Genomic DNA, 12,073 nt, shown 5'->3' on the forward strand with positions numbered 1-12,073 from the left:
GGTTACGGTGGGTGAATAGAAGAGAAAGAAGTACAGAGTTCTAAATAGGAACTGTGCTTGAGTAAATAACAACAGTACAGATTAAGAAAGCCATTCACATAATTTAAAATACAGAAAGCAGCAGGTCTTGAAAAGGTTAGTGTGGAAATTGTCAAAGCTACCAAAAAGAAGGATAATACTGGTTAACAAGAGTACTGAAGATTTTACAGTGGATGCTGTATCAGAGAAGCGACGAAAGAGTGATTTTGTATCAATTCTTAAATTAAGTAATAGGAGAAACTGTGAAAATTGACAGTGGTGTTTATTTTGGAAGGAGGTAAAATGTTTGCAAAAAAAATTAAAAATCAACTTAACATTTTTTTAAAAGCCAAAAGTGTCAAAAAACTTTCATACTGTTTTAGAAAAAAAAAAGTCACTAGTGTAGTTTTTGGAAAATATTTTAAAATGTATATGTAGTAAAAATATTCCACTTTCAACTTTCTGTTATCTCAGTAAAGCATTATATTTAGTTCTACATGTTTTACTAATGAAAAACTTAGTAGCTACAATATCAAAGGAGTTGCTTATTATCAATTAAAGTCATACCTTACTGACCATAAACAAGTGATTGAGATTTCAACTTTTGATAAAAATACACATGACAAATTTAGATCTTCAATTCAAGATTTAGAGTGTGGAGTGGGTCAGGAAAATTTTCTTGGTCCCTTATTTTTTTATTGTTTATAAATGGCCTCCCTCAAGATCTTGAGCCACTCACTATAATCCTCCTCAGAGATGAGAAAATTGCATCTATATCCGAAGATAATTATTTAAAAGGAATTGAAAATTCTATGATAGTAGTTCAAAACTTTATTTACTAGATGGGTTGTAACCATCTACCTTAAAAATCAGGTAGATATAACATTCCTAATAGTGTGGATAGAATTCCTGTCGATAATAATATTATTTTCATTGTTCATAAGGAAAACTTTTTGGGTGAAATTAGAAAAGTTCTTTTGGGATGATCAAATTCATTTTGCCTGTAACAAAAATCAAGCCACCCGTGCTCCAAATCATTTTAATAAATATGAATATGTCACGAGATGTTTCTAGATATAAAGGCACAAAATAGTGTATATTGGTTATAAATTACGCCATATGCATTACACAGCCGTATTATATACAAATCATCTGGCTTCAAGACTAATTCTTAGCAAAGTAATTTTAACGTAATACTTCATCCATGTAATCTTGGATTAAAGAAACTTGATTACAGATCATCATTCATTGATTCTTTCTAGTCAAGTTAAATTACTGTAATTCAATTGAAAAATCCGTTTTATATCAGGCACAAGAGTTTGACATTCTTATTTTCTTTGATAGTACCAGTATAACACTTTTTAATTCTTTTAAATACTTTGTTTCTGTAGTATTACTTACATGGCTGAATGCAATAATTTACATTTTACAACTATTTAACTCACTTTCATATCTGAAATGTGTTACTTCTTTTAGTTTTAAAATTATGGAGTTTTTCTTCTAAATTAATAATCTTCAGTGGATTTTTTAAAAGAAATCATTGATTTTTTATTTTCTGCTGTCTAATTATTACAACCTAATACACCAATTAAGATGTAGTAATATTATTTATTAGGCCAGCAATTTATCTAACTTTTTAAAAACAATGATGAAAAATGGTTAAAGGGAAAAGAAGGATTTATTCTTGTAACTTTTATAAAAATATCAGTTGATGTTATTATTCAGAATCATAATATTTTAAATACATGTTGGAACCGTTAAGATTAACTTGAAACTACTCTTAGGCTTTGACTTTTTCCTAAACAAAAACTATTATCGTTACTTAGACATAAAACATTAAAAGTTCAGAAAACTACAACTAGTTACCTTATGATAAGAGATGCGAGAGTAGATTTACCAGATCCACTCTGACCGACAACAGCAGTAACTGAACCACTCTTCACAGATAGATCCAATTCATTAAGTATAGTACAATCTGGACGACTAGGATATGAAAATACAACCTTCTGAAATTTTATATCTCCCACTAATGGATCAGTTGGTACAAGTCCACCTGGAATTTAATTAATAACAAATAGATTACTTCCAATTGACTATAAATATGAATATAGTACATAACATATTCTTATAAATATTTTCTCAATTAAATTCAGAAATATTACTTCTGTAAATTATATAAAAGACAAAAACCTAATTATATTCTTTAAACAATTTACTCAAAATAATTGCATTTAATCATCTAAGTGGAATGGCAGCATCACCTCTTTTAATCTATTTAGGAGTCAAATCTTGCTCAGATTCTATCTTTTTTTACCCAACATTCCGGATGAAATATCCAATATGTGTATCAAATTCTATACATTATATACACAACATAAAAATCAAGGTTTATGCTTTACAAAGAAAATAAGCTCAGAGTTGTAACAATAGCTATTTCCTTAAAAATAATAACAATAATAATAGAAATTAATTTTAAATAAACATTTAGAATAGACTACAACACATTAGAATAACAAAATAACTCCTCTTAATTAATTTTATGGCAGCCTGATTAATTAGAAAATGAGATAAAACATACGTTTAACTGCTAAATTTCAACAACTTAGGTATATTTTATTTAATTAAAAAAAAAAAAAGGTTGAGTGATATATTTTAAAAATTTATCAATGAAAAATTTTTACTGCTTATAATATTTTAATTAAATACTTATACAGAACCTTTACTTGTACAAACTACATTACAGGGTTTAGTAACAGCTTACTTGCAGCATATAAGGTTAATAATTTTACACCTAACACAAATAAAATATTTTTGTTTTTGGATAACTAGACATAGTAAAAACATAAAGTTTTATTCATCATGCACGGACGATTTAATTTCAGTAGTATAAATCCTTTTCCCCACTTACTGTACTTAATGGTACCCAAGCTGAGATTTATATCTTGTTACAATCATAATCAACCTGGTTTTTTTTGGCTTGATGATTTTGCCATATAAGCTTGAAACTTCTGCATGGAAATATGAAAACTGAATTTAGTAGTGTAAGAAAAATGTCATGCCTGACCAGGATTTGAACCGGGACTTCCGAATTAAAGGCCAAAACTACTATCATTCTGTCACAGAGATCACATGATAAACAAGTTGTTTAATATTTCAAACAGCACCTACATTTAAGATAAGCTTCATCACCTTTAAAATTCAATTTTAACATGTAAAATCATAGAAATAACATCAAACCTGAAGTAGAAATAGCAGGCACACGATCAATAATCTCCCATAACCTAGAACTGGCACCAAGACCTTTATTCATTTCAGCATAAAATGAGGAAAGACCGCTTAAACTGATTCCAACATATGCAGCATAAAATAGAAATGCTGATAAACTTCCGACAGTGAATTCATTATGTCCAACCAATGTGACACCATAGTATAGAACAGTTAATATGATCACGTTTCCACTCAAACCTGTCTACTAAAACATGACAATTTAAAGCATAATTAATTTAATAGTATAAAAAGTGAAACACTAAAACTAAAATTGACTTTACACAGTTTTATGTAACTAAACTCATAAGCTAATGGTTAGATTTAATTTCAAAAAGAGTAAGAGGCCTAGTTTTTCCTGATGGTCACCAGTTTTACATTTGCTGCAAATTCCCCCTCCACAATTATGAAAACTGTACAATCCTGCAGACAGATTCACTCCTGCATTGTGTTAATAAAGCATAGAACTACAGACATCACTTTTGGAGAGACAAATGGTTGAAAATTCAACCAGTTTTTCAGCTAAAATATGGCTGAAAATTCCAAAAGGGTCTATTTGTGAAAAAATGAAGTTATGAGAAGGGGGAGAGAGTAGACAACCAACTGATGGACTGCATCTGATTACTAATTTTACAATTAACTTAAGATCTCGGTAATTCAAAACTTTGTTATTAACTCTTTTAATCTATAATTACTTTTCTATTAACTGATTTCTTTTCAAATATTATTTAAGGTGTATTTTTAATATTTATTATGAACTAGCAATACAAGATGTTGTTTAAGTAAACATAACAGAGATAAAATTTTAAAACTTCAAAAGAAGTCTATATGAATTTTGTTTAATTTAAACAGCACACTTCTTACATAAATAAGTTTTAAGAGCTAAAAAACATTAAGTATTTTAACAGTTATTTCTTTATGTGCGTAGCTGATAATGATATTAATTGTAATTTAGATATTTTTCTTGATGGTAACAGAAAAACTCCTATATATGCAAATTTCTGCTAGTCAGTTTAGTAAAACAGTGATTGTTTAATGAACTGGATCTTTGATATAATTAATAAATATGTAATCTTATAAAATAAATTTCATTAAAGGTTCATTGTGAACCTTTCAATAAGTAGTAAGTGGATAAAATACACTACAGATTTAATAGATAAAAACCAATATTAAAATAGTCATTACCAGTTTATTTACAACTAATAACACAAATATTACCATATGTTTTCTTATTAAAAAATGTGATATTTATAGTATATAAAATAAGGAATTTATTAAAAATTAATATTGAATGTAAAACAAAAACACACCAAACCAAAAAATAAACCTCTGGCAAAGGATTCTTTTGCCGCTAATGCAAAAACATCTTCCATTCTACTGTTGTACATATTGATTTCTTCTTTCTCATGGCTAAATGATTTGACAGTACGAACATTAGAAATACGTTCCTCGGCCACTTGTGTTGATTCAGCCAAAGCATCCTGTAACAATTATCACTGAACAGTTTATTATAACCACTATAACAATATAAGCTTTTAAACAAATTACAATGTTAACAAAACTTAAATACACCACTCATATCTTTCTAAAATAATTTACCTTTCACCCTTCCAAACTTTTAATAAAAAAAAATATTTAATTGCAAATATTATAAACAAAATGCTGAATTATGCTTTGCAATATTTTCTTTCCACTTCTACTAATGGCATTATATATTGGTAGTGAAGAATTTTTTAACGCTATGTCCTCACATATCATATGATAATGTTTCCTGGAAACTCGATATTATTTATTCATAACTGTAAAAAAAAAATTTAGATCTTACAGAAGTGACTGTGAAATTATACATCTCATTTACACTATAAATATCACACTTTGGAAAATTAAGGTGCAAAATGTTTTGCATAAACTCCAATCAGCACTGATGCACAGGCTAGCGTATTGTCATTGTGAAGGAACCAAAATTTGTCAAGCCAAAGTTCAGGTATCTTTTTCCTTGCATTTTTACAAAGATATGCCTCCGCTACAGAAATCTACCGGATTCGAGGCACAAAATTGAAGCAGTTGTCACTTCCATTACACCAGACTGCTGATTTAAGTATGAGATAAACTCTCCTATTGATTGGATGATAGATATTCACACTGAAAACTTGTATGGAAAAACTAAGAGTTACTTTTTCATTTTATTTGTAATTCTTTGCTGTAAGTCAAAGTTAAGAGAAAGATTAAATAGCTTTAAACTCCAATATTCTCTTTTTTACACACCATGAATTATTCAAATCCAAAAAATTGGAAGCAGGGATATTCTTAAAATTCTAAATATATATAGATGTAAATATGATTGTGGGCTACCACTCTGCCGATCTCTATGGCAAATTGATACCTTTTTTCTAAATTTTTCAGAGATAATATTCCATTAAATATGATCAATACTTAAGGCAATGAATGAAGAAAGTCATCGGCCAAAATGAAGTCTTAACATCTAACACAGATTCCTTCAAGCAAAACAATTTTGAATTTTTAGAGAAATAGATTGCAAAAACTGAGTGTACTACACACATGAACTGTGGATAATTACAAAAGTGAAAATGTTTTTGTGAAGAATGTAAAATTTAAATCTTGTTGAAAAAAAAATAACATAAGGCAAAAAGATGTGGATAGAAAACTTTTAATTGCAGTAAGAGTCACTGAAAATATAAAATATCACAGAAGTAAAGCAAAAGCCTGTGGCTTCTTAATTCCCTTCCACCATAACTCTTTTTGACTCCTCTTTCCCACCTTATACTGAAAAAATTTGTCACACAAGGTATGAGTAATAAAAAATCTATGTAACCATGGAAAACTCAGATAATAATATTTTAATATATAACATGGTCACTGGATTGGCCCCCATACAGCAAATTCTTATGAAAAATAATATCACCCTACGAACTACTAAACCTTCAACTTTGTACACAGAGGCCTTACCAAAGAACAACTCCTAATATATATTATAATTTTTTAATGATTAATTTACCAAGATCAAAACTTGAATGGTGGTATATAGAATGAAATTTAATAAAAAATAATTAACAAAATAGAATAAATAAATAACAATAAAAAATATGTTCACATTTTATAAAAAATTACTTTTTATTTCAATAATAATATGCACCCCACATTCCTCACTATTGCTTGTAATTTATTTCATAAAATTCACATAGATTACCAAATAAGGAGGAATATATAACACTTCAAAATTGGAGCGGTCTTTCACATCAATACTTTTGATAGGATCAAATGTAACATGAGGGAGATTTACAATTGTAACTGTTTTTTGGGTTTGGGGATTTTTATTTTTTAATACTTAAAATAACGACAAATTTTACAAGTGAGAAGAAATGTAACATATTTTCACAGCATTTTAAAACCTGAATGCTCCACAATGGAACTACCTGGAACATTAATGTTAGCATTAAGTAGTTTAAAAACAAAAAGAACGATTTTTCCCCTTACATTAATGTAACGAACAATCAAAGTTGCTTTTTTTTAGATAAATATAAAAATTAAAGTGCAAATGTGACTTACTTGAACTGCTTTAGTAATTTTTCTAACAAATCTACCATAAATAATAGCAATAACAGCTACTGGAGGAACAATAGCCAGGCCTACACATGCAAGCTCTGAAGATACATAAAACTGTAACAAAAACAAATTGAATAAAACATAACTTTAGATATAAAATGTTAGAATGTTTTTTTTATATTAATACATAATAATATACTACATAAATCACATCAGAAATTGATAAGTGTGGATTAAAAAAAAATGTCCAAGCACCTGTTTGGATGAGCCAAGGCATATGATAACTTCATTAGAGTAAAAAAAAAACATTATATATATATAAAGGCCTCATGCCGTATTAAACAAACCACCGTGAAGAGGCAGTACGATAGTCAAAAAATGACAAACCAGGCTTAGGAGCCTTTATATTGCGTAACATATAAATTGAAACCGCACAAAAATTCCGGCTGCGAAAGTGACCGTTTTCGCAATTAAATTTTGTTAAAACTATAAAAAGCTAGACATCACCACACACCATCTCACAAAGAGACCATAATTTCATTAAGTCAGCATATGGATTCTGAAGAAGAAGACAAAACAGAACAAGTAGAAATTACAATTACAGCAAAAGATATGAAATTGGCAATAAATAACCTTCGAACATTCTTCGAAAGTTCAAGTGAAGTACAAGATGGTGTATTTAGTGCATTAGTGAAGATTGAAAATGTCTTGAATTTCAAATCTGCCACAAAAAAACTCAAAAAAAAAATTAGACTTTTTTTCAAGAAATAATTAAAGGTACTTAAAGGTAATTAAAGGCGCATTTTTAAAATTACATAAAATTTTATTTCACTAACAACTTCTGATTTTTTTCATATATTTTTTTTATTATTACTGAATAATTATTTATTGTAAACTTTTTTTTAAACAATCAGAAGGTTAAAATAATTATTAATAAATCAGTATATTGAAATTAAAAAACAAGAAAAGTAAAAAAAAGGAAATGAAGTTTGATGTGCCTTCTCCTTGTAAGATCCAAATATCACATTAATTATAATTTTATTTGGCTATAACTCTGGAACCACTTATGATATATCGTTGTAAAGCTCTCAATAAGGGCTTATTACTGAAAAAAAAAAGTTATGACCAAAAAAAAAGTTTTTTTATCTGCTTCAATGAAGAAAAGACAATTTAAACTGATGAAAAAGTAGTACTCAGTAGTCATCTGATTGGTTCAGAAAACAACATTTAAAAAATATTTTGAGATCTTTTCAGTTACAAAAAGGAAGAAGTCCAATTGCCTGTGATGATTGTAGGATAAACAGAGTAAAATACAATATACTGATATTTTAAAAATTGATATCATTCCAGAGTTAAAGACATTTGTTTCAAATGATACGGGTATTCAACAGCAAGATCTTGCTCACAATCATGTAATCAAAACATGAAGGAATGTATGAATGAGGATGATATTTCAATTTTAAATAGCCAGGTAATTTATCACATGAACTAGTTAAGTCGTTAAGACAACTGTTGATGATAACTTAAAGAATGTCACTATGGTTTCATGATAAATCAACAAAATTGATAGATAATAAACTCAAGTTACTAACTGATGCCAAAGGAGCGCAAAGTATATCTTATAAAAGTATTGTGAACTTATTTTTTAAGTATTTCCTATAAAAAAAAGTGTTTTTAATTATTTTTTTCACATTAATTAACATTAGTATGTTGCTATTAATAATCAATGAAGTAATTTTATCTTGTTAAAAGTAGGCCAGTTTTCTTAGTAAAAAAATTAATAATATAGTTACATTTATATAAGGACGATGCTTTTTTTTTTAATAGAATTCTAACATTTAAATAGAGAATACTGTAATAGCTTTGACATGATTAATTCCATCTGTTTATACATTGTAAAAATTATATGGCGAAGGTAGATAGAGGTTACACTATTAAATCTGAAACTGTATACTACTACAGAAACAGTATGACTATAATGCATAAAGAAATAACTATATATTAACTTATTTTAAATTATTTTACAGGCTGGCATAAAATTACAAACGTGTTTATAAAAAGAATAATTTTATTTAAACAATAGTTTAATAAGCCACCCATCTTTGCCTAAAAGGAACATCAGCCAAAAGTTGTGGTTTTTTGTATCCCTGAATAGAAACGAGTCCCTGAAAAAAATCATAGGAAAAGAGTTATTAGCTTATAATGCTCTATCAAGGGCAAATTAAATTGTCTAAGTTACATTATGCACATCAAATAATAATTACAGTACAAAAAACACAAAAAAAATTTTATAACTGAAAAATATAATTTTAAACGTAAAATTACCATCATAGAAACTCCTGCACCAGCCATAACAAGAGATCTTAGGCCATCAGATATATTCATTGTTACGCACTGACCAACAAGTGCAGTGTCAGCAGATAACCTATTAATTAATTCACCAGTCTTATTTTTATCAAAGAATGCGGTTTCTTGTTGAATTATTGATAAGAATACTTTCTGTCTTAAATCTTTTGTTATTCTGTGTCCTGTAAACAAAGGAAAAGAAAGACATAAATATTATATATTGTTGCCAGATACATGTCAAGCTTCATATAAGCAAGCGCAACACTAGTTCAGATGTCAATGGGAGTACAGTATACATACACACCTGCATAAGTGTCACTCCCATCAAGGTAACTGACCGCAACTCTCCCACCACAGTGGTGCAGCCCCCTAACTAGGCTTCTATAAAAGAGCAAACAGCAGAATGAATTTTTTATCGCCGATCACTGTCTGGAGAAGAAAAAGAAGAAAGAAGTTCTCTGGTTGGCCCAACGGGGACCTCTCTGCAGATGCCAACATCCTCGCAGGAGCAGTAGACCTGGTCAGCCTGCCGAGAGAGCTGCTGAGTGCAGACACTACCTTTTCAGGCTAGCTCCCCAGACTTCAAAAGCCCTGACCAGCAGACTGATCAAAGGGACCATCAGCAGGGACTGGCCTTGCATGGCATTGCTTAAAGAGAACCGCCTTGACCAAAACAAGCCCAACACTGCGGATTCTGAGTACCACCACTGCCACTGAAGGGAAGCTCAGTCCGAGTCCAACATATGAGCCACAACTCCCTGACTACAGCCAAGCCAACATCATCAGAGACTAGCTTCTGGACCCAACAGCTCTTCTCAGGGCTACCTCACAAACACACAAATGGCCATATTCAGGACTACCACAAGGTTTTCAGGTGCCATATGCTGTTGAAGCCGTTCTGCGATGAGTCCAGCCCAGTGTGGGGCAAAGATTGTCTGGATGAGAAGGCTGAACCTAGCCATGCCTCTGCTAACCACATGTTAGCTGACAGACCAACATATAAGGTGCCCAACAACACTGACTGCCTGATTGCGGGCATCTGTGCAGCAATTCTGCCAGTAATGGAACCTTCAGCGGCCTGCCACATGAGGAGTCAGAACTGTTCTCTTGTCTACAGACTCAGCTACAAGAGCAGAGTGCCTGTTGAGCAATGGGCTGAGTATGCCGAAGGGCAGCTGAAAGGAGATGCTTTGTATTGTCAGTCAATAAAAAGATCTACAACTTGATTAGCCTGAGTTCATCAACCGAATTCTGCATAAATATAACTGCCCGAAAGCTACTGTCAAGCTGTGATCCCAACTTTATGGACAAATGCAAGAGCTAATGAACAATTGGAGCTATTTCTGTTGCAGAAAAGGAAACTCATGCACCAACTAGCTCTCGGTAGTGAAGCTGTCTTCCTACCAATACTGCTGGAGCAGCTCATTGAGGAAAGAGAAGAGAAGGCAGCATTACACCAGGAGGTCTACTCTCAAAAGAAGTTCATACACAACAGAAGGGCAACCTACATTTCAAGTGGACAATCAAGTGTTTGTCAGACAGTTTGCTCAGGATGGTCAATATTCAGGATTCGGGGCTTCATGGGAAAGCCCATACATAGTCCTTCAATGTACAGGACAAATTTATGAAATCGACTGGAAAGGTACCTGGCTAAACATACATGTCTCCAGAGTCAAACCTGCACACCATGCCCTGAGAACTGAACTACAGTGAGATCCATCAGATCTGGATTGGTAATCTTAAAAGTCATGGATATAGTGATCAGCTCCAATTCTGCGTTTGTCCTGGATATATTCTTGGATATATCCAGGGCATTTAACAACTAGTGACGGCCCTCGACCTTGTATTAATCGCAACATCGGGCGTGCAACCATGACGAGCTTGGGGTGCAACAAAGTTATTTTTGTAACCATATAGTAGTACATGATGGTGGCAGAAGTGGAAAAACATTAATTTAAGGAATGTCCACAAGGTAACATGCTGGCCCTCTACTATGGGTTGTGGAGTTTGATTCTCTAATGCGGTTAAGGTTGCCCAACAAATGTTGAGTCATCACTTATGCAAAGGAGATTCGCGGAATGAGGTTGAATTCCAGGCAATGCAAGAATGTAGGACACTAAAGGTGTGGTGTGATCAGCACAAAATTGTGTTTAACCCAGAGAAGACCATCATAAGCTGATGAAAGGCCATTTGGCAGTAACTTGGTGAATTCTTGTTTTTATGGCGGGCCATATTATTCGGTGTTTCATTGCAAAAGTATTTAGTGCTTCTTGATGAGATTTTCAGATTCAAGGAACACTTTCAGTGTGTCACAAAAGGACGGTCCATCACAATTGGGGATTAAATTTCAAAATAATGAGAATTTTATATAAAGGTATATGCGAGGCTATCATGCTATATGCAGCACAAGTTTGGGCGAAAAGAATAAGGTATAAAACTTACAGTGATATTCTGTTGAGGGCTTGGCGCCTCTTATTACTAACTGTAACTAGGAGTTAAAGAACTATCTCATGTGCAGTTTTACTAATCGCGGGTGTAAAGTCAACTGACGTCCTTGTGTTGGAGAACCAACAACGATTTGCTGCAAAAAAGTTGGGAGAACTGACTGCGCAGTGTATTAGAGAAATTGAGGGGGAAGGTTTTAATTTAGAGTAGGTGGGATGAGATGGCAGGTGGGCATTACACGTATGATCTCTTCCCCAAAGTGAGGGCGTTAAAAGTCACTTTGCGAATCTCCCTGAACTGATAAGTAATTCAATTCATTTCTAGGCACGGTGTGTTTTCAGAAAGGCTGGCTCCATTTGGCTCGACTGACTTGGGTCATTGTCCTAAATGTTTTGTTAACTATGAAACAAATCATGTGCTGTATGTCCGCTCGTAA

At 31.6% G+C, this 12,073-nt stretch overlaps 1 protein-coding gene across 3 annotated transcripts in view; it reads right to left on the reverse strand.

The window, feature by feature from the left end:
• The window catches only part of LOC142331182 (ATP-binding cassette sub-family B member 10, mitochondrial), a 60,547-nt gene that overhangs the window by 13,128 nt on the left and 35,346 nt on the right, over positions 1-12,073 (reverse strand). For all 3 annotated transcript variants that reach the window (XM_075376908.1, XM_075376910.1, XM_075376909.1), the window contains exons 4-8: positions 9,172-9,374; positions 6,850-6,960; positions 4,593-4,763; positions 3,256-3,487; positions 1,885-2,071 (exon numbers count right to left, since the gene is read on the reverse strand). In XM_075376908.1, coding sequence (XP_075233023.1) covers positions 1,885-2,071; positions 3,256-3,487; positions 4,593-4,763; positions 6,850-6,960; positions 9,172-9,374 — 904 coding nt within the window. The remainder of the gene's footprint in view (positions 1-1,884; positions 2,072-3,255; positions 3,488-4,592; positions 4,764-6,849; positions 6,961-9,171; positions 9,375-12,073) is intronic.

The sequence above is a fragment of the Lycorma delicatula genome, chromosome 10, assembly GCF_047948215.1.
Source record: "Lycorma delicatula isolate Av1 chromosome 10, ASM4794821v1, whole genome shotgun sequence".
NCBI classification, from domain to species: domain Eukaryota; kingdom Metazoa; phylum Arthropoda; class Insecta; order Hemiptera; family Fulgoridae; genus Lycorma; species Lycorma delicatula.